We start from the raw sequence: 18,125 nt of genomic DNA on the forward strand, positions 1-18,125 counted from the left end.
AGACAACCAGTTGTCGGACTTTCATTTTTGTGGAAGCCTCGGTGGCTGAGTGGGTTAGATCGCTGACTTTGTGTGCTGGGGATTAGGTGCCTCACCCTGGCAGGTGTGGGTTCGAATCCCGGACGGGACTCAACCCCCAAAAAGTACTAGAATCTGTACTTTACTAAGACAGTGTTATCCCAAATATAACATTTGTTAAATAATATCTTGTTTCCTGACACTCACAGGTATTCAATGTGTTTACATAAAACTTTACTGGTCCTGTTACCAGTGAATGTCACATCTATAAAGCCACAACATTACTTGAATATCATGAGCTGTGATCGTATTCCAATTTGGGAATATTTTCTAAAATTTGCTTAAGGCCAAATATCAAACTCTGATCAGGGCTAGAGATGTTTGCCATTTGGGTGAAGCCAACAAATGGCTTTGGTCCATTGTACAACATGATTTAGGATATGGAAAGTCTAAAGTATCAACTACCAATAACAGAGGCATTCAGTTGGCACAAGGGCATGGAAGTGGGCGACAGTGACAAACCTGGTCTGGGTCGTAGTGGCCTTTAGGGTTGGTAGCAGCTAGGATTGTAGTTCTTGTGGCCAGCTTACACACCATCCCGGCCTGGAACACACACACACACACTTGTATCACACATGGTTAGGCAACAATTATTTTAATACTCGGTTTACTCATCTTGACTGTAACATCACATATACCTATGTTCCCGAGGCAACTGACTATAAAAGTTCAGTTTCCACTATTATGGAGTTAGATTTTGGCTAGACTAACGAGTCTATGCATAGTCCAATCAAAATCGTGCAATGAAATCGAAATCACATTCGTAAACTGGCATGCTGATTTCGGTTGATTGCAGGATTTACAAAGCATATGCACCGCCAAACTTGTTGTCAGCAAATATTTTCCAAATCTTTTCATGTTTTTAATCAAGGTGCTCACGTGATTTGATGCACTTTGCAATGTAAGACCCGTTTCATCACAATTTTAGAAATTGATTATTCATCCGATCGTCTTGACTGGGTGCCGCCATTTAGTTTGAAGCAAATGCAAGTGATACGAGAGGTGAATCTGATTGGTTCATAAGAGAAGCATAGACAGGGAGTTAACTGTTAATAGTCACTGGTGGCGCTACAATCTAGCCAGGAATTCCAGCCGAGTTTGGTAAAGGTGGAAACTGGATTTTAATGTCAGTTAACTATCTTACTCGGGAAGATGCCCCCTGGGAGCCAGGGTAAAAAACTCAGACTTCCTGAAGGTTCTAAAGAACTGAAATACTGCCTTTTAAATAACATTTTCACCTTTATTTCACATCTGCAATACTGTGACACACGTTCTAATTAAACGAACATGAATTACTAAATTCCCCCGCCAATATCACATGCCCGGTTGCCTGCAAGGCAAGAAATATTTACGGTTTTCAAGATCTGCTCCCAAAACGAGCAATAACGCCATTTTTAGAATAAGTCAAAGTCGTTGCTATGGTGTATTTTGTTAAAAAATCACAAACTATCAAAAGGCCCCAGTTCACCACTAGACCTATCTATGTGTTACATTTGGTTAAGATATCTCTCATGGTTTTTGAGTTCTGCTCTAGAAACGAAACGTGACAGACGGACAGACAGCACCCATTCCTATATCCCCCTTTGTGGTGGGGGATAAACATAGCAACAGTTGCTGTAAATTTCCATCCACAAGAGATATGACTGAAAAAGAAAAAACATTTAGGTTATTATCAAGGGAGACCGAGAAACTAACTACAGCCATCATGTTTACTGTGATGGTGTCCTGCACACAACGCACACATCCACCCACCTTGGCCACACTGATGGTCTGTTGTTCCATCGCCTCGTGGATACTGGCCTTGTCGTGTTCCCGGATACTGTTGAACTCGTCAATACAACACAAGCCCCCATCAGCCAGAACCAGGGCCCCCGCCTCCAGCTGCCACTCTCCCGAGTCCTGCATACAAACAACGTAATGTGACTAGCTGGCTCAGCTCACAGATACTACTTGGGGGAACCAAGGCCCCCGCCTCCAGCTGCCACTCCCCCGAGTCCTGCCCACAAACGACATCATGTGACTAGATGATACAGCTCACAGATACTACTTGGGGGAACCAGGGCCCCGCCTCTTCTCCCCCGAGTCCTGCCCACAAACAGCGTCATGTGACTAGCTGGCTCAGCTCACAGATACTACTTTGGGGAACCAGGGCCCCGCCTCTTCTCCCCCGAGTCCTGCCCACAAACAACGTCATGTGACTAGCTGGCTCAGCTCACAGATACTACTTTGGGGAACGAGGGCCCCACCTCTTCTCCCCCGAGTCCTGCCCACAAACAACGTCATGTGACTAGCTGGCTCAGCTCACAGATACTACTTTGGGGAACCAGGGCCCCGCCTCTTCTCCCCCGAGTCCTACCCACAAACAACGTCATGTGACTAGCTGATACAGCTCACAGATACTACTTTGGGGAACCAGGGCCCCGCCTCTTCTTCCCCGAGTCCTGCCCACAAACAACGTCATGTGATTAGCTGATACAGCTCACAGATACTACTTTGGGGAACCAGGGCCCCCGCCTCTTCTCCCCCGAGTCCTGCCTCCCCTCCCCACAAACAACGTCATGTGACTAGCTGACTCAGCTCACAGATACTACTTGGGGGGCAGAGTGAGCAAGCGGTCAAAAGCACCAGACTAGCAATCCCCAGGTGCTGAGATCGTATCCTGCTAGTGACTGAGTTGTTATTCAGCCTTGGGACCAACAATGTCTACAGGTCTTTACAGTGTTGCAATGCATACATAGGATGTTATCAGTGGCCAAGCTAATCGACCCTCTCTGCAATGAATAGGCCTAGTAAACTGGGGGATCTGACGAAGATTTTTTGGGGAGGAAATGAAGTAGCCATTGCACAAGAAATCATGATGAATCAAGCATGTCATCTGGTGAAACCGCTACAACTACGTCTACTCGTGAAGACACTGGCTCGGCATCTGTCAGGAAAAAGCCTCAGAGATGTCACACTGAATGGTTCAATCAATTTCTGTTGATGAGACTGTTGATGGAATGCAATGTGATATTTGCTTACGAATTACAGCCACACAATACAAGCCTATTCTTTGGAGGTACACAGACATGGGTGGTGTCAATGCAGACACGGTTGGTCCTCACCTTGACGGCAGTGACTGTGAGTCCGGCACTGGTGCTGCCAATACCAGTGGTGAGAACCGACCTCGGGGTTATCTTGGTGGCGTACTTGAGAAACTGAGACTTCCCTGTCCCTGAATACAGAAACACAAGCTAACTAAAGAGTGAGTGAGTGAGTGAGTGAGTTGGGTTTAACATCGCTTTTAACAGTATTCAAGTTATATCATGGCGTGTCAGCTTTATGTGGGAGGAAAGCCCGAAGTTATGCAGTTATACCACTTCAGTGAAACCCACGAGCACGGGTATGGTGCTGACAAACCTAGAAACATAATCGGGGCGAACCGGGATTCGAACCCACAATCATAGGTTTCTGGCGTGCCTAAGGGACGTTCTATGGATGAACAACTTCTTTATTACAATTAGTGCGATGTTTCGGTGTAGATCCTAACACCTTTATCAAGCAAGTTCATCATCAATATCACCTGCTTGATGAAGGTGTTAGGATCTACACCGAAACGTCGCACTAATTGTAATAAAGAAGTTGTTCATCCATAGAACTCGTCTTACTTTAACATCTAGGCTACCCACCGCCCCCAGATCTGAGAACAGAACATCTCAAGCAACACTATCAGTGCCAACAAAATGCATTCCTAAGGCCTAGCAAACAATAATTGCTGTGGTTCTGATTGCCCAACAGACCCTAACATTTTGACATTAGTTCTTACTTCCCATGACAATACACACAGTTAATATGACATATGCACCAAACTGCTACCTTACAGCCTAGTTGCTGGGTTGTTTGTTAAACAAAGCCTACCTACCTGGTCTCGTTTGAAAGTAAGTGCAATCAGAAACATTATATCAGAAATTATATAGGGGCGGTCGGGTAGCCTAGTGGTTAAAGCGTTCGCTCGTCACGCCGAAGACCGGGTTCGAATCCCAACATGGGTACAATGTGTGAAGCCCATTTCTGGTGTCCCCCGCTGTGATATTGCTGGAATATTGCTAAAAGCAGCGTAAAACCATACTCACTCACTCACTCAGAAATTATATCACTTAAATCCTGAGTCCTATATTTTTTAAAATTGAAAAAGAAATACAAAGTGCATCCACAGAGATACAGAAAGCTTTGAATGCATGTTTAGGAACGAATGGTGCTATTTCATTATTTGATACCTCTTTTAAAATAATCATTTGATGTCATATGATTGAAACTGTTCAGAACCATGGTTGCCGTTATTTTGTAATCTCCATGTTTTCAGCCATACACTCACCGGGATCCCCAACAAGCAACAGGTGTATTTCTCCTCTCACCTTCGATCCACTGTCATCAACTCTCTGGTGAAAGAACACACAAAAGATATTGATTGATAACTAAAATCAATACTTACTAGAGCGTTCAATTCACGGGATAACCTGTGTGCCATGGTATAACATCATTTTGAATTAGCCGTACCAAGATACTGCAGCAGTTATTAAAGGGGAATCATATTGCTTTCAGGTTGTCTTCATGAAACATTTCCATAGACTCATTGTGTTGAGTTGTTTCCCCTTAGTTACCAGGATCTGCTGGTGATGAGTTCAATGCAGCATACTCACAAGCAATCTCAATCTCTAAGGAGATTTTAGTCACATCCATCACACACATCCTTAAAACCCCAAAAATGTATTTGTCCAAATGAAAATCCTACTTTGCACATGTAGCGGCCATTAAATTTCCGAGTCCCGTGATGGGATTCGAACCACGGACCTTCTGATCCGAGGTCGGACGCCTTGTCCACATGACCAAAGAGGTTAACCCCATCAGCAAGCTGACAAGGTAAGGATGTCATCTGTGGGATGACTCAACGCCCTGCTACATACTCCCCCGTCAACAGAAGGCACGTCCCGGGCCGCATAGTAGGGTACTGAGGCTTATTTTGCTCACATTTAATATGAACATGCTCAGCCCCATGTTGGGTGCCAATGTAGCGGCCATAAAATGTCCTAGTCCCGTGATGGGATTCGAACCACGGACCTTCTGATCCGAGGTCGGACGCCTTGTCCACATGACCAAAGAGGTTAACCCCATCAGCAAGCTGACAAGGTAAGGATGGCATCTGTGGGATGACTCAACGCCCTGCTACATACTCCCCTGTCAACAGAAGGCACGTCCCGGGCCGCATAGTAGGGTACTGAGGCTTATTTTGCTCACATTTAATATGAACATGCTCAGCCCCATGTTGGGTGCCAATGTAGCGGCCATAAAATTTCCTAGTCCCGTGATGGGATTCGAACCACAGACCTTCCTATCAGAGGTCGGACGCCTTGTCCACATGACCAAAGAGGTTAACCCGGTCAGCAACTGACAAGGTAAGGATGTCATCTGTGGGATGACTCCACGCCCTGCTACACACAGATTCCTAAAAGTGGCATTTCAAGTATGTCAACTTGACTGTTTCTTAACTCAACTAGCGATGTTAGTCATTCTCAGAACTAAATATGATGATTTAATAGTGCTGTTATTTATTGCATTGAACTGTACTTCCTTTGAAAAAATAATATCGTCAAATGGAAAACTTACAGATCTACTAAAAACATATTCCTACCTGTACTCCACCTGCCATAACCATGGCAACAGCCAGCTTGACGACATACAGCCCATAAACCTGAGGACAGAAACTGGCCAGAATTTTGTTTCTGGCAGTGAATGGCTCCATCTTGTGCTCGTCCCAAAATGCCACAATCTCCGACTTCTGAAAGTTTACAATAACAAACTAACACTCTCTTCCTTGAAACCCCAGGACTTCAATGCTTTACCCTGTGTACAGAACTGTAATGACTCAGTAGTTACAAATGTTGACGGTGGGAAAGGCAAAATGTTCAACAGCAAATATTTCAAGGCTCCTATGTTTGTTTGTTTGTTGTTTAACGTCACACTCAGCAATATTCCAGCTATATGAGGGCAGTCTGTAAATAATCCAGTCTGGACCAGACAATCCAGTGATTAACATTATGAGCATCGATCCACGCAATTGGGATTGATGACATGCATCAACCAAGTCAGCGAGCCTGACCACCCGATCACGTTAGTCACCTCACATGACAAACATAGTCGCCTCTTACGACAAGCATGGGTTGCTGAAGACCTTTCCTAACCTAGACTTCACAGGTCTTCATTCTAAATCGTTTCTAAAGAATAACTACTACTGAAATCTTGTTCAAAATCCAAATCCAGCGAAAAAAACAAACATAAAAACTTATCTAGGTGTTTGAATTTGTAATTATTTTAAATGTACAAAAAACGAAATTACAGATATAAACTGCTGTCACTTCTGTAGAATCACGAGACCAATACGATACGATGACATGCATCAACAAAGTCACCTTGCATGACCACCCGATCCTATAGTCGCCTGTTACGACAAGCATGTGTTGCTGAAGACCTAATATTCTAACCCGAGTCTTCAAAGGTCTGTTACTATGAGAAAAATAATAATAATTATTATTACTAAAGAAAAACTGAAATTTTGTTCAAAATCCAAATCCAGAAAAAAAAAATGTAATCAAGGTGTTTGAATTTGTAATTATTGCAAATGTACAAAAATCGAAATTATGGACATAAACTGCTGTCACTTCTGTAGAATCATGAGACCAACTAGGTTTTTTCACGAGTGTAACTATTTCCTACAAACCATCTCCTGTGTTATAAGAACAGAGTTCCTCTGTTCATTAGTGACGAGGACGTGATTGGCCTGCAGGACGATCTCGATATCACACTTGCTGTCCGCAGTCAGGTTCCTCCATCGCCGCATCACCGTCCCACTGGAGAAGAGATAAAACAGGTAGGGACACCTCATCAACACACACTACTGCTTCAGATTGCTGGAGCTGAATTATGATGTGTCGATACATATCAAACTGACCAGTGCATTTCTCTGGGACCTAAAGTGATTCTAGTGCTGAGATTGGAGTAACTCCCATACTTTAACATAGACTTACGGCAGTCTTAGTGCCAAGCTTGCTGGATTTCGTTCCACCAAGCAATAGCGTTACTACTGTCTTAAGTCTGTGTTAAAGTAAGGCAGTTACAACAGCCAAGGTCAAGGTCCATAGTATTAAGTCAGGGATTTATCCAAGATTCCAAACTAAGCGTAACAAGAGTCATCAGAAAGATGACATATCCCCCTGGCAGCTGTCTGTTAAGTAACCACTAGTAAATGTGCTATTCTGTATTCTGTGGTGTTTTTTTATGCAAACAAATGACAAATTACAAGAAACAATGACTAAACAAGCGTACAGTCACAAAGTCATCTATATCACCCAACCATTTTAACACGTTATGGTCCCCAAACCAGGTAAGTGACCCAACATTCCTTTTAGCCCATTTCAAAATAGCTGCAATGGAAATTCTAAAACAAACATTTCGTAAACTTATTAACTTCCTTAATATCAAATGGCACCAGTTCAGTATGTGCTTTATATATATAGACATGCAATGTTTGGCAAGGAAATATTTAACAGTTTATTTGTTTTACTCCATAGGTGAACCCACCCTAAATAAAAACTTAAATCCATCTTGTTGCCATGGGAACGTAAAAAATAAAAATTTATAAAATTCCTAAATAGCAAAAGGCACCACTTCAGTATGTGCCTGATAGCTTTGCCAAGTTTCCATCAAATACACTGAATGGTTTTCGAATTCTGCCCCGTAAACGAGAACCCCATCCCCAATTGAGTCTATGTTCAACTTCATTCCATAAAAATTTTAAAAAATAAAAATGAGAAAAATCCCCAAATATCAAAAGGCACCACTTCAGTATATGCTTGATAGATTTGCCAAGTTTCGATCAAATACACAGAATGGTTTTCGAATTCTGCCCCGGAAAAGGAAATGATTACAGACGGACAGACGGACAGACTGGCTGATCGCTATATCCCCCAGCCTTATATGTCGGGGGGGGGGGGGGGGGGGGGATAAAAATGGAAACAAAACATAAATTTGTTCAAAATTGTGCCTTTCTTAAAAGTCCATATTTTCTTAACTTAAGGGGTATCTTAAAATTTTATTCAATGCAAAAATGGCAAAACTGAACATTAATCCTTTTCTTTTTTCTTTTTATCAACGAAATGCAAGTCACCTCTGCAGAAGCAGTAACATTAGTTATTACAAAACTTGGCAATACTTTATTCCAATTTGGGAATTTTTACTGACAAATTCTTCAGATTTGGGGGGTGCGTTAGGGTAGCCTTATGGTTAAAGCATTCACTTGTCACGCCGAAAGCTGGGTTCGATTCCCCAACTGCTCCCTTCCTCATCTGCTGCCATTGTAATACATGTTTATCTGTGAGATGGAGGGGCGGTCGGGTAGCCTAGTGGTTAAAGCGTTCGCTCGTCACGCCTAAGACCCGGGTTCGATTCCCGACATGGGTACAATGTGTGAAGCCCATTTCTGGTGTCCCCTGCTGTGATATTGCTGGAATATTGCTAAAAGTGGCGTAAAACTATACTTACTCAGACTTGGGGACAAATATCGACCTCAGAGGTGGTCTAGATAAATCCATGCATGTATATACAAGTTCAACCTCACCGAGTCAAAGAATTCATTTCGCAGCCAATAGTTTGGAAGTGACTGACCATGTTTCTTCATCCAACACTTAAACTGTGTCGTGACCTACCAGACAGTGATGTCGTCTCCAGCCTTGCAGCCGTCCACCAGGTCGTCCTCCAGCACCACCCACATGGACCGGGGGATCGTCCCCACCGCCAGGCGCTGGGCCTGCTCCTGGATCTTGATCTCCTGGTAGTTCCGGCACTTGACAGGAGGGGCACCTGAGCACCATCAGCAGTTCACAGGATGCAGGAATGCGCATCCCGTACACACACCAATCTCGTTAAAATCAGATCTTAGTTCTCGCTGCTGCTAATCAATGATCTGAGGACATCCCATTACGGGTCACGTCAGACCGACCTTTCGCAAACATTGACCAACCAATGGAATGACCAACAAGAAGTCAACAATGGCCAATCAGAAGGCTGCTTAATCGAGCTTTACGACAGGAGTTTCAACTGGCTACTATGCTTCAAAACAAATTTTAACATATACTCGATTAAAAAATTAAAAACTGAACAAAAGAACATTCTGGAATGGCTAATAGATGGTCTAGATTGTATGAATACAGACATAAAGCCTACAACTGTCGTTCAGAATACCCTGTGTGTTGTTTTTTTAGGTTGCATGATCAAAAATCACATTCCAACTGTCACTTTCATGATCTGATAAGCGATGCTCTGATAGGTCAGATGAAAGGTCGTTTTTGACATGACCCACAATGGGATGTCAGATCTTTGTTTAGCAGTAGCGAGAACTAAGATCTGATTTTAATGAGTTTGGTATGCACACATGTATAAGATGGATACAAACAAAATATTCACTGTGCCAAATTCTTGACAAGACATAATGTTCATTAGAGCTGAGTATCGCCTGGAATATTGCTAAGTGAGGCGTTAAACAACAAACAAACTTACAGTTTCGTTACAGTTTAATCATACACTAAATGGAATAAAGTTCACTGCAGCAAAAAACAATATTCATTTGCTCACTCTTTTATCAATGAAAAACTAAACTTGACACTTATATGTGTAAGTGTTCAACAGTTTGGATATCATTGTAGATTTCATTACTTGTAAGCTGGAAGCAGGACAAAAAAATCACAAGGACTGTTACAAAGAGACATTAAATACCTTGCTCGCTCAGTGTGGAGAAGTTGATAGAGTTACAGGCCTCATTGGTGCATTTTGATGGCTTGACCATAGAATAGAACTGTTCGAAGTCAGCCTGGGAACATAGAAAACATCTTAATAAGTCAACGGCAAAACTCAATAAGTCAAATAAACATGATGGCAGATGCAGTAAAATTTTGAAGTTATATTAGAACTTTTAAAAAATCGGGCATAGCTTTCACGCACCTGGCTACCCGACAGGTCTGGGAGCAATACTGCCATAAACTTCAACCCCCATCCCCCAGACACAAGGACAACTGTCACAAGCGTGCAATGTCTGACCCTTTCCCCATGTGGAAGCATATTGAAAAAAAATTACCTTGTACGTACTTTTGATGAAAAAAACAAAACTCCATTGCAAACATAAGACATTAATACAACATATATCCCCATGTTATGGAGTTTTGGACGCTGAAGAAACATTCATAGTTTTGTCACTAATCACATGAACAACTGTAAAACATCTCATTCACTTACAGGCTAAAAGACAATTTTATCTTAAAAACAAGCCATCAGCTGACTCTGAGTATTTACAATTTCTGTGTGACGCCACACCCCACGTTCGAGTGCAAGTATTCGTGATAGAAAACGTATGATGTCCGAAAAGATTCTTTCATAACCATTGTGATAAAAACCCAGTATCTGTCAGTACGGTATTAGCATGTTTGCAGCGTTCCCACTGGCTTTTGAAACAGGTGGACTGGCAACTCTAAAAATTACCAGTCCCTTAATTTTTGTCAGTTCCAACTTTCAACAAATAATATAGTTAGATCTACACTTCATTCACACAAAGTTCAGTCATAATTTTCTCTCTCTTTTTGTGTGTGAATATTTCATGACTAAATCGCTACAAATATATAATTAACCTTGAAGCAATGTAAAATGTTATTTTCTCCCACAGAAAATAGACAAGGGGAAACCAAGATGGCAACAGACAAGCTTAGTTTGTTTGGAAACTTTACTTATATGAATATTGCTGATGTTTTGTTCAATATCAAAGATTTATAAAGTACTTTATTTGCCGGTCCATAGGGACTGGCAGTCAGATGAATTACCGGTCCAAGCCTAATTGAAAAACTGGTAATTACCGGTAAACGGGAACACTGTGTTTGTTATAAAATGTTTACACGACAATTATATCCTGACCTTACAAACCTCTGACTGAACAAAATGTCTACCTTAGTTCAAGTAGGTCAAAGTTATCAAATCATTAAATTAAGACGTGAAACCTGATTCAAACATGTGACTGTCATCTCACTTCTGCTTATGATATGCTTATGATAAAACCCTTACAATGTTATCAAGTTTGTTCCTCACACATATCTTGTAATAGTAAATATTTGTTTGTTGCTTTACGCCGCACTCAACAATATTTCAGCTATATGACAGCAATCTGTAAATTAAGGTGTATATACCGGTAACACAAAAGTGTATAAATAAGTCTTGTGTACATTGATCAATCGGAAGAGGTGCTAATTGGGATGTTCACTAGCAAATATATTAGCAAATATAGACGTGGGCGCTTATTAGTGCAGGATGCTTATTACATCGAATACGGTACTTACAAATGTCGCCTTAAATACATACAGACATTCCCAACAGTAAACGTCCGAAAACTCACCTTGACGTTGAAGACTGTCCTGCATTTGGTACAGATAAATTCTTTCTCATATTCTAGGATTCGAACAACTGTTGCCCTGATTACAGTCCCTGCAAACAAGTCACACATAGAAATATATCATGCTGACCTGCAACAATCTCATATCCACCATCTTCCGGAGGCAAGGGAGTTAACTGACCATAAAAGTCCAGTGTCCATCCTTGCCGAACTAGGCTGGTATTATGGAGTTACATTTTGGCTGGACTAACAAGTCTATGCATAGTCCAATCACAATGACGCACCAAAATCGAAATCCGGTTCGTAAACTGTCATGCAGTTTTCGGTCGATTGCAATATTTGCAAAGCATGTGCACCGCCAACTCGTTGTCAACGTTATTTTTCAAAACTTTTCATGTTTTTAATCAAGGTGCTCATGTGATTTGATGCACTTCGCGATGTAAGACCCGTTTTATCACAATATAGATCTTGGTTATCGATCAGATCGTCTTGACTGGGCACCGCCATGTTGTTTGAAGCAAATGCAAGTGATACAAGAGGTGGAATCTGATTGGTCCACAGGAGAGGCATAGAAAGGACAACTCATAATAGCCACTGGTGGTGCTACAGTTGAGCCCAGGAATACCAGCCTAGTTCGGCAATTGTGGAAACTGGACTTTTAAAGTTAGTTAACTCTCTTGCCTCGGGAAGATGCATATCAACAGACTGGTCCAAAAGAAAAAGGGTCATTTTGTCTGGAATGTTAGGGATAATCACACTGGAGCAGGAACATCCTCAAAACTCAATTATAACAAATAGACTTAGAAAAAGAAAGAGTTAAACAAATGTAGTGAAAGTTTAAATATCATATATGCTTTTTTATATATTTTGAGCATATAGAAAAGAAAAGAACAATTATTTCAAAAGTTAAACCAGATATTTCATTTTTTCCAAACATCTGCTTTCTTGCTGTCTGTGAGTGAGTGAGTATTGTTTTGCAATATTCCAATAACACCATGGCAGGGGACACCAGACGTGGGCTTCGAACCCAGGTCTTTGGCGTGATGAGTTAACACCTTAACCACTAGGCTACCCAACCAACCATCTTGCTCTCTGTGATTTTAGCAACTAGTCAAAAGCCTAAGTCTTGTGAAATCTCTTTCCAATTAAAAATTACTGTTAATCATGTAATAACAGACAAATATATTTTGACAACTGATCACATAAGTTGGGAAGACAAATGGAAAGTTATTGGGATTCGTGGCTTTTTTATAAGTATATATAATGGATAAAAAATGCATGTGGTATGAACATATTTAAGTTTGCATTAACAAGAAATTACAGTATCATGAAATTATAGTCAAGTCTGTTTGCTAGATCAGTTGAGTGTGGGCAAATTTTTATTTTTATTTGGTGGTTACATTATTTTCAAAATGAGGGTAGGACATCATTTTCATCAGAACACCTTGCTTTACCTGTTACAGAGAGAAAGCTGCCGACGTCCGACGTCCTGGGGAGTGTGGTGCGGGTCAACTCGGGACACACAGGGAGGCCCATCACTCTCGCATGAATGTTCTGTTTTACTGTCTAGAAGGTAGAGAGTACAAAAACACTATTACACATAGATGTTTTGAAAGACATCAAAAAGTCCATATCAGGTTCACCTCAGCTTTAAAGATAATTTTAAGTTCAACATGTTTGGCTTTTATTTATTTTTTTTATTTTTTTTGGGGGGGGGAAAGAACATACAACTTTATACATTGATGTGACAGAAGTAGAGTCTAACCACCACCCTCGCGTTAATGTTTTGTTTTATTGTCTAGTAGGCACATGAAATTTCTTTCGTTTGAATAGAATGAATTAGAATTAAATTTATTTCTCTTCAAGCACAAACCAGATACAAAAGGGAGTAACTCATGTACAGGGGGCGCTTGCATGGAGTATATGAGTGAAGTCATAGCACGGGTATTTCATTCTCGCCTGCGGTCTAGCCATAAAACAAGCAGCTTTAATTTCAGAGTTGGAAACGGGGTGTTGCAGAAAAGGCTCTTCTCCAATCATCTTACAGTAAAATACAACGTCACTGTGGCGTCAGCGCTAGGGAGCTGAGGTGGTTATCGGTTGAACCCAGAGGTGTTTGTGGAGGAATACAATAGTGAATAAAATGTGTATGGCGTAGACAATTAAAGGCCTTCGGCTAGCACCGCGGGGGACGAACAGTGTGTGTTTGTTATATGAGTCTGGTTTGAGGATAAGGGAAGAGAAAGCATATAACAAACACTATTATGCAGTCATGCCCCGCTTATACAGACTTCAAATATCCGGAAACCTCGGTTCCCAGACGATTTTCATTCAAAACGAAATAATTACTATGTAAATTTACCCGTATATACGAAAATTCAGTTTCCGGAACCGTATAGTCATTTTCATACACAAAACACTGAAATGCACACAAAATTGTCTCACTAATCCGGACAATACACTTCTGCTGGTGGTAATCCTTTGATTCAAGAGAAGTCAGTTAACCAAGTGACACCGAGTTACGTTTGAGACGAGCTTGTTTATTGTACATGTAATCCCATTCGATAACTATGGAGTCTGTGGAGTGCTGAGACAGATTTTTTGAAACGTGTATGTCTTGAATAAAGATTGAGTGGATGTATCTGTTTGCTCTGTCATCTGTCATGAGTTGCATAATTGAAGGGAAGTAACTCTTCCAGTAAGAAGCTGGTTTCATTTATACGGACGAATTGTGAAATGACGCAAGTGTGCGTATAAACGAGGCACGACTGTACATAGATGTGACAGAAATAGAGCCTAACAATCAGTCTAAGACGGGTAACTGTTCAACAGGACTAGAAACATGTTTTAAAAGACATTGAGAAGTTCATCTCAGGTTCATATAACATTTATGAATAGTTTCAAGTTCAACAGTTCTGGCTTTATTAAGGAAATAAATAGGATCAGTAGTCATAAGTCAAAACGTGGTTCTAATTAGCTACAGGAAAATATCCTGCTTAGAAATCAGCACTATTTAAATGAAAATTCCTTGTCTGGATGTATAAGCCCCACTTTTTCGATTTTATGTTTCACAGATTTATTCCAGCTTTTCCACACAAGGTCGTTGAAATAAAAATAAATAGCTGTGTCAATCATTTCTTTGTCAATATGAAAGTCATTTTGCTGCTGGCTTCTTGAATCACTCATAGTGATGTAGACATGGAATTGATACATAACATTTTAATTTTCATATGAGAGTCTATATTACAACAGGAGACATAATAAAAATAAATATAGTTATGTTACATTTATTTCTTTTAAGCTGCTTTTCAGTAGGGGGGCAGGCCCGTGAAACGAAAAATACAAAATGTGTGGTGTAATGTGCATCCTGCTATTCACATTTATGGGGGCAAAATATACATCATATGCATTATGCACACAAAAATGGTATATATCTCAGTGTTTGTGCTGTTCTCTCAAATAAATGTGTCCCCTGGGACGCTGTCGCTGCGAGCGCCATTGGCGCGAAGTTATCTAGGGGGTTTGGGGGCATGCTCCGCCAAGATATTTTGTTAAATGTGGACCTGAAATGGTGAACTTTAGGGCATTCTGAGCTTAAATAAGTGAGTGGTTAAAATCTTTAAGTGTCTGTTTTTATGTGTGTACACAAAACATCTTTGAATCTTCATAGATTAGCCACTCGACTCTTTCAACATCAGTCACCCAGAAGCTTTAACTGCAGTGACACCGAGTTCCCAGAGACTCTTGTGTGATAGATGAAGCCAAAATTTATCAAGGAAAATATCTGCTTGAAAAACATCAGTCCTGCACTATGACTGAATGAAAAACGAGTAAGGGGGCATGTGTATGTTTTGGTTTTTTGCGTAATATTTTTTTTCAGTGCATATTTTTGTATATGGTGAGTGAGTGAGTTTGGTTTAACGCCACTTTAAACAGTATTCCAGTTATATCACAGCATGTCAACTTAATGTGGGAGGAGAGCCCGAAGTGATGCAGGTCTCAGACGTTTACCACTTCGGTGAAACCCACGTGCACGGGTATGGTGCTGACAAACCTAGAAACATAATAGGGGCCAACCGGAATTCAAACCCACAATCATAGGTTTCTGGCGTGCCCAAGGGACGCAACTCTGCACAGCGAATCGCCACCTTTGTATATGGGACGCTGTAAACGCAAACACTATATATTCTGTTATAAGAAAATACACACGCAGATTAATTACCATTCTGTGTTGAGCTTCATGCTCAGACTTTATAGTCTCCTGTACTGTCACCAGAGTCTCATCAAACAGGGACAACAGTTTCAACGGGGCTGCCAGAAGCACCTCACAGACCGTGGTGTTACTCTCAAAGAGTGAGAGAGCACTGAAGCAAAAGATTCATTGTCAAAATAAACATGATAAACCTGACACAAATCTAAAATCTCATTTAACCAGAATATGCACTTCTATCTGAAAACTTGCTAGGAGTATCCTCAGAATATATTCAATGTTAATTTGAAGTTTTCTAAAACTTTTACACAGGTCATAATTTTCCAATGATGTGTGAATGCCATCTGTATGTTCTTCTGGTGAGAAAATGTATTTGTATTCTTGCGTGCCTCTTTGATCCTTGTGTTAGGGTTCGAGTGAGTTACCCCCAAATATATCCTTAGCCTTAGATCCCCTTTCCGATCAAGCATCCCATCACAATCCTTAAGGTTGGGCACCACTTGCCGATGAAACACCCCTTTACAATAATTAGGGTTATTTGTGAGGTAGGGTATTGGTTAATTTGAGGAAACTACAATTTTTATCAAGTTTCGACTTTTGTAGAAAAAAATGGCAACTGCAATTGCACTTCAAGGTAAACAATCGGTTGCTGATGACTTGGTAAATGAGCACTTGGTAAACAAACACTTATTGTTTGTGATGACACCCGTGGTCCTGTTGTGGGGTGTTCGCAATTAGATTAACTCATAAGCCTGTCTTATCTTCAAGCTGGCAACATGAGATGGATCCTCTACACAGCGCTAATTGAAATTTTTAAAAGTGCACGACTCCCATGTATTTGTATTTTCACTCACTCCACTGATATTGAGAAATGGTCTTCATCTTCATCTTCAAACAGAATTTCTTGTAGTTCACTTTGATGGAACGCCAGTGAATATGACCGTAGGATATCTGCAAACATCAACAGAAACTCTGAAAGCATTCAAACTTTTGATGCAAAACAAATGGAAAAGTCCTTACAAATATATTCATGCCACTGATGTTCACATATTTATGGCTCCATTGTCATCTCTTAAATATTGCCTCAAATGTTAACCTCAAAGGGCAAGCGAAGCCAACATAGCAACTTTGCACATTTTAATACTTTAATACTTTAATACTTTAATACTTTAATCACACATGATTGACCAACATTTGATTTGAAAAACAGAAATATGTGAGGTGAAATTGGGTTTAACGTCGCGTCCAAGATTATTGCACTTATATAGCGACGTGCATGTACGTGTGTGTGTTTGTGTGGCTGCTTGTACTAGTCCGGACTGATGCCGATTTATAGTGCTAGCCCACTGAGATACCATGCCGCAGTTTAACATGAATACCCCACTCAGACACAGTATACTGACTCCGAGCCGACCAGTCCTTGTTTTAGCCCCTTAATGCCGAGCGCCAGACAGGGTAACAACAAGTACCATCTTTTTACGTCTTTTGGTATGACGCGGCCGGGGATCGAACCCCGAACCTTCCGCTCTCCGGGCGGACACTCTACCACTAGACCACGGAGGCGGTGAAAAACAGAAATAGAGTAAAAAGACGATAAAAAATGACTTGCTAAATTGTATCCCAAACAAAAAAAGCCTCCACTGAGGGGATTCCCCTTAATGGGTTAAAACAGGTCCCCAGTGTTTGACGTGCTGCATAATTTCAACAATTATGATGACAGGGCCGATACCCAGGCTTCTTGCTTCTGCCTCAGATTTTTGAACACATGATGTCCTTTTTCTGTCTGCTCAACTATTTGAATACCGTTTCCATAACTTATATCACCTTAGTAACAACACTGAATATGTCTTCAGTTGTTTACTCAGGGGATTAATCCCTACAGTGTGGAATAGTGCTGAGGGCAGCTCATGTTTTATTACCTAAACCAGAGACCATATAATATTATGTGGTCTCTGGCTAAACAGTATGTTAGTAGTAAAACGCTACTTGACGATTGTTTACTGCGATTTTAATCATTCCCAATAACATGGTCAAAGGTTGTTTCACACATTCCACAATGTATGCAATGTTGTTATTTTTTAAGAGATTAACAGAAAAAACAGAAACAGTATACATGGTATATGTGTAGCTGCCATAAAATTTCCGAGTCCTGTGATGGGATTCGAACCACGGACCTTCTGATCCTAGGTCGACCGCCTTGTCCACATGACCAAAGAGGTTAACCCCGTCAGCAAGCTGACAAGGTAAGGATGTCATCTGTGGGACGACTCCACGCCCTGTTACATACTCCCCCGTCAACAGAAGGCACGTCCCGGGCCGCATAGTAGGGTACTGAGGCTTATTTTGCTCACATTTAATATGAACATGCTCAGCCCC

General features: G+C 41.0%; 1 protein-coding gene across 1 annotated transcript in view; it reads right to left on the reverse strand.

The window, feature by feature from the left end:
* The window catches only part of LOC139467104 (DNA helicase MCM9-like), a 29,666-nt gene that overhangs the window by 10,515 nt on the left and 1,026 nt on the right, over nucleotides 1-18,125 (reverse strand). Inside the window, exons 2-13 of the mRNA XM_071248821.1 lie at nucleotides 16,604-16,700; nucleotides 15,762-15,903; nucleotides 12,994-13,105; nucleotides 11,543-11,631; nucleotides 9,883-9,976; nucleotides 8,817-8,970; nucleotides 6,833-6,962; nucleotides 5,747-5,893; nucleotides 4,433-4,496; nucleotides 3,183-3,292; nucleotides 1,831-1,977; nucleotides 541-621 (exon numbers count right to left, since the gene is read on the reverse strand). Coding sequence (XP_071104922.1) covers nucleotides 541-621; nucleotides 1,831-1,977; nucleotides 3,183-3,292; nucleotides 4,433-4,496; nucleotides 5,747-5,893; nucleotides 6,833-6,962; nucleotides 8,817-8,970; nucleotides 9,883-9,976; nucleotides 11,543-11,631; nucleotides 12,994-13,105; nucleotides 15,762-15,903; nucleotides 16,604-16,700 — 1,367 coding nt within the window. The remainder of the gene's footprint in view (nucleotides 1-540; nucleotides 622-1,830; nucleotides 1,978-3,182; nucleotides 3,293-4,432; nucleotides 4,497-5,746; nucleotides 5,894-6,832; nucleotides 6,963-8,816; nucleotides 8,971-9,882; nucleotides 9,977-11,542; nucleotides 11,632-12,993; nucleotides 13,106-15,761; nucleotides 15,904-16,603; nucleotides 16,701-18,125) is intronic.

This window comes from Haliotis cracherodii, unplaced genomic scaffold (genome assembly GCF_022045235.1).
Source record: "Haliotis cracherodii isolate W230 unplaced genomic scaffold, xgHalCrac1.p SCAF_19, whole genome shotgun sequence".
NCBI classification, from domain to species: domain Eukaryota; kingdom Metazoa; phylum Mollusca; class Gastropoda; order Lepetellida; family Haliotidae; genus Haliotis; species Haliotis cracherodii.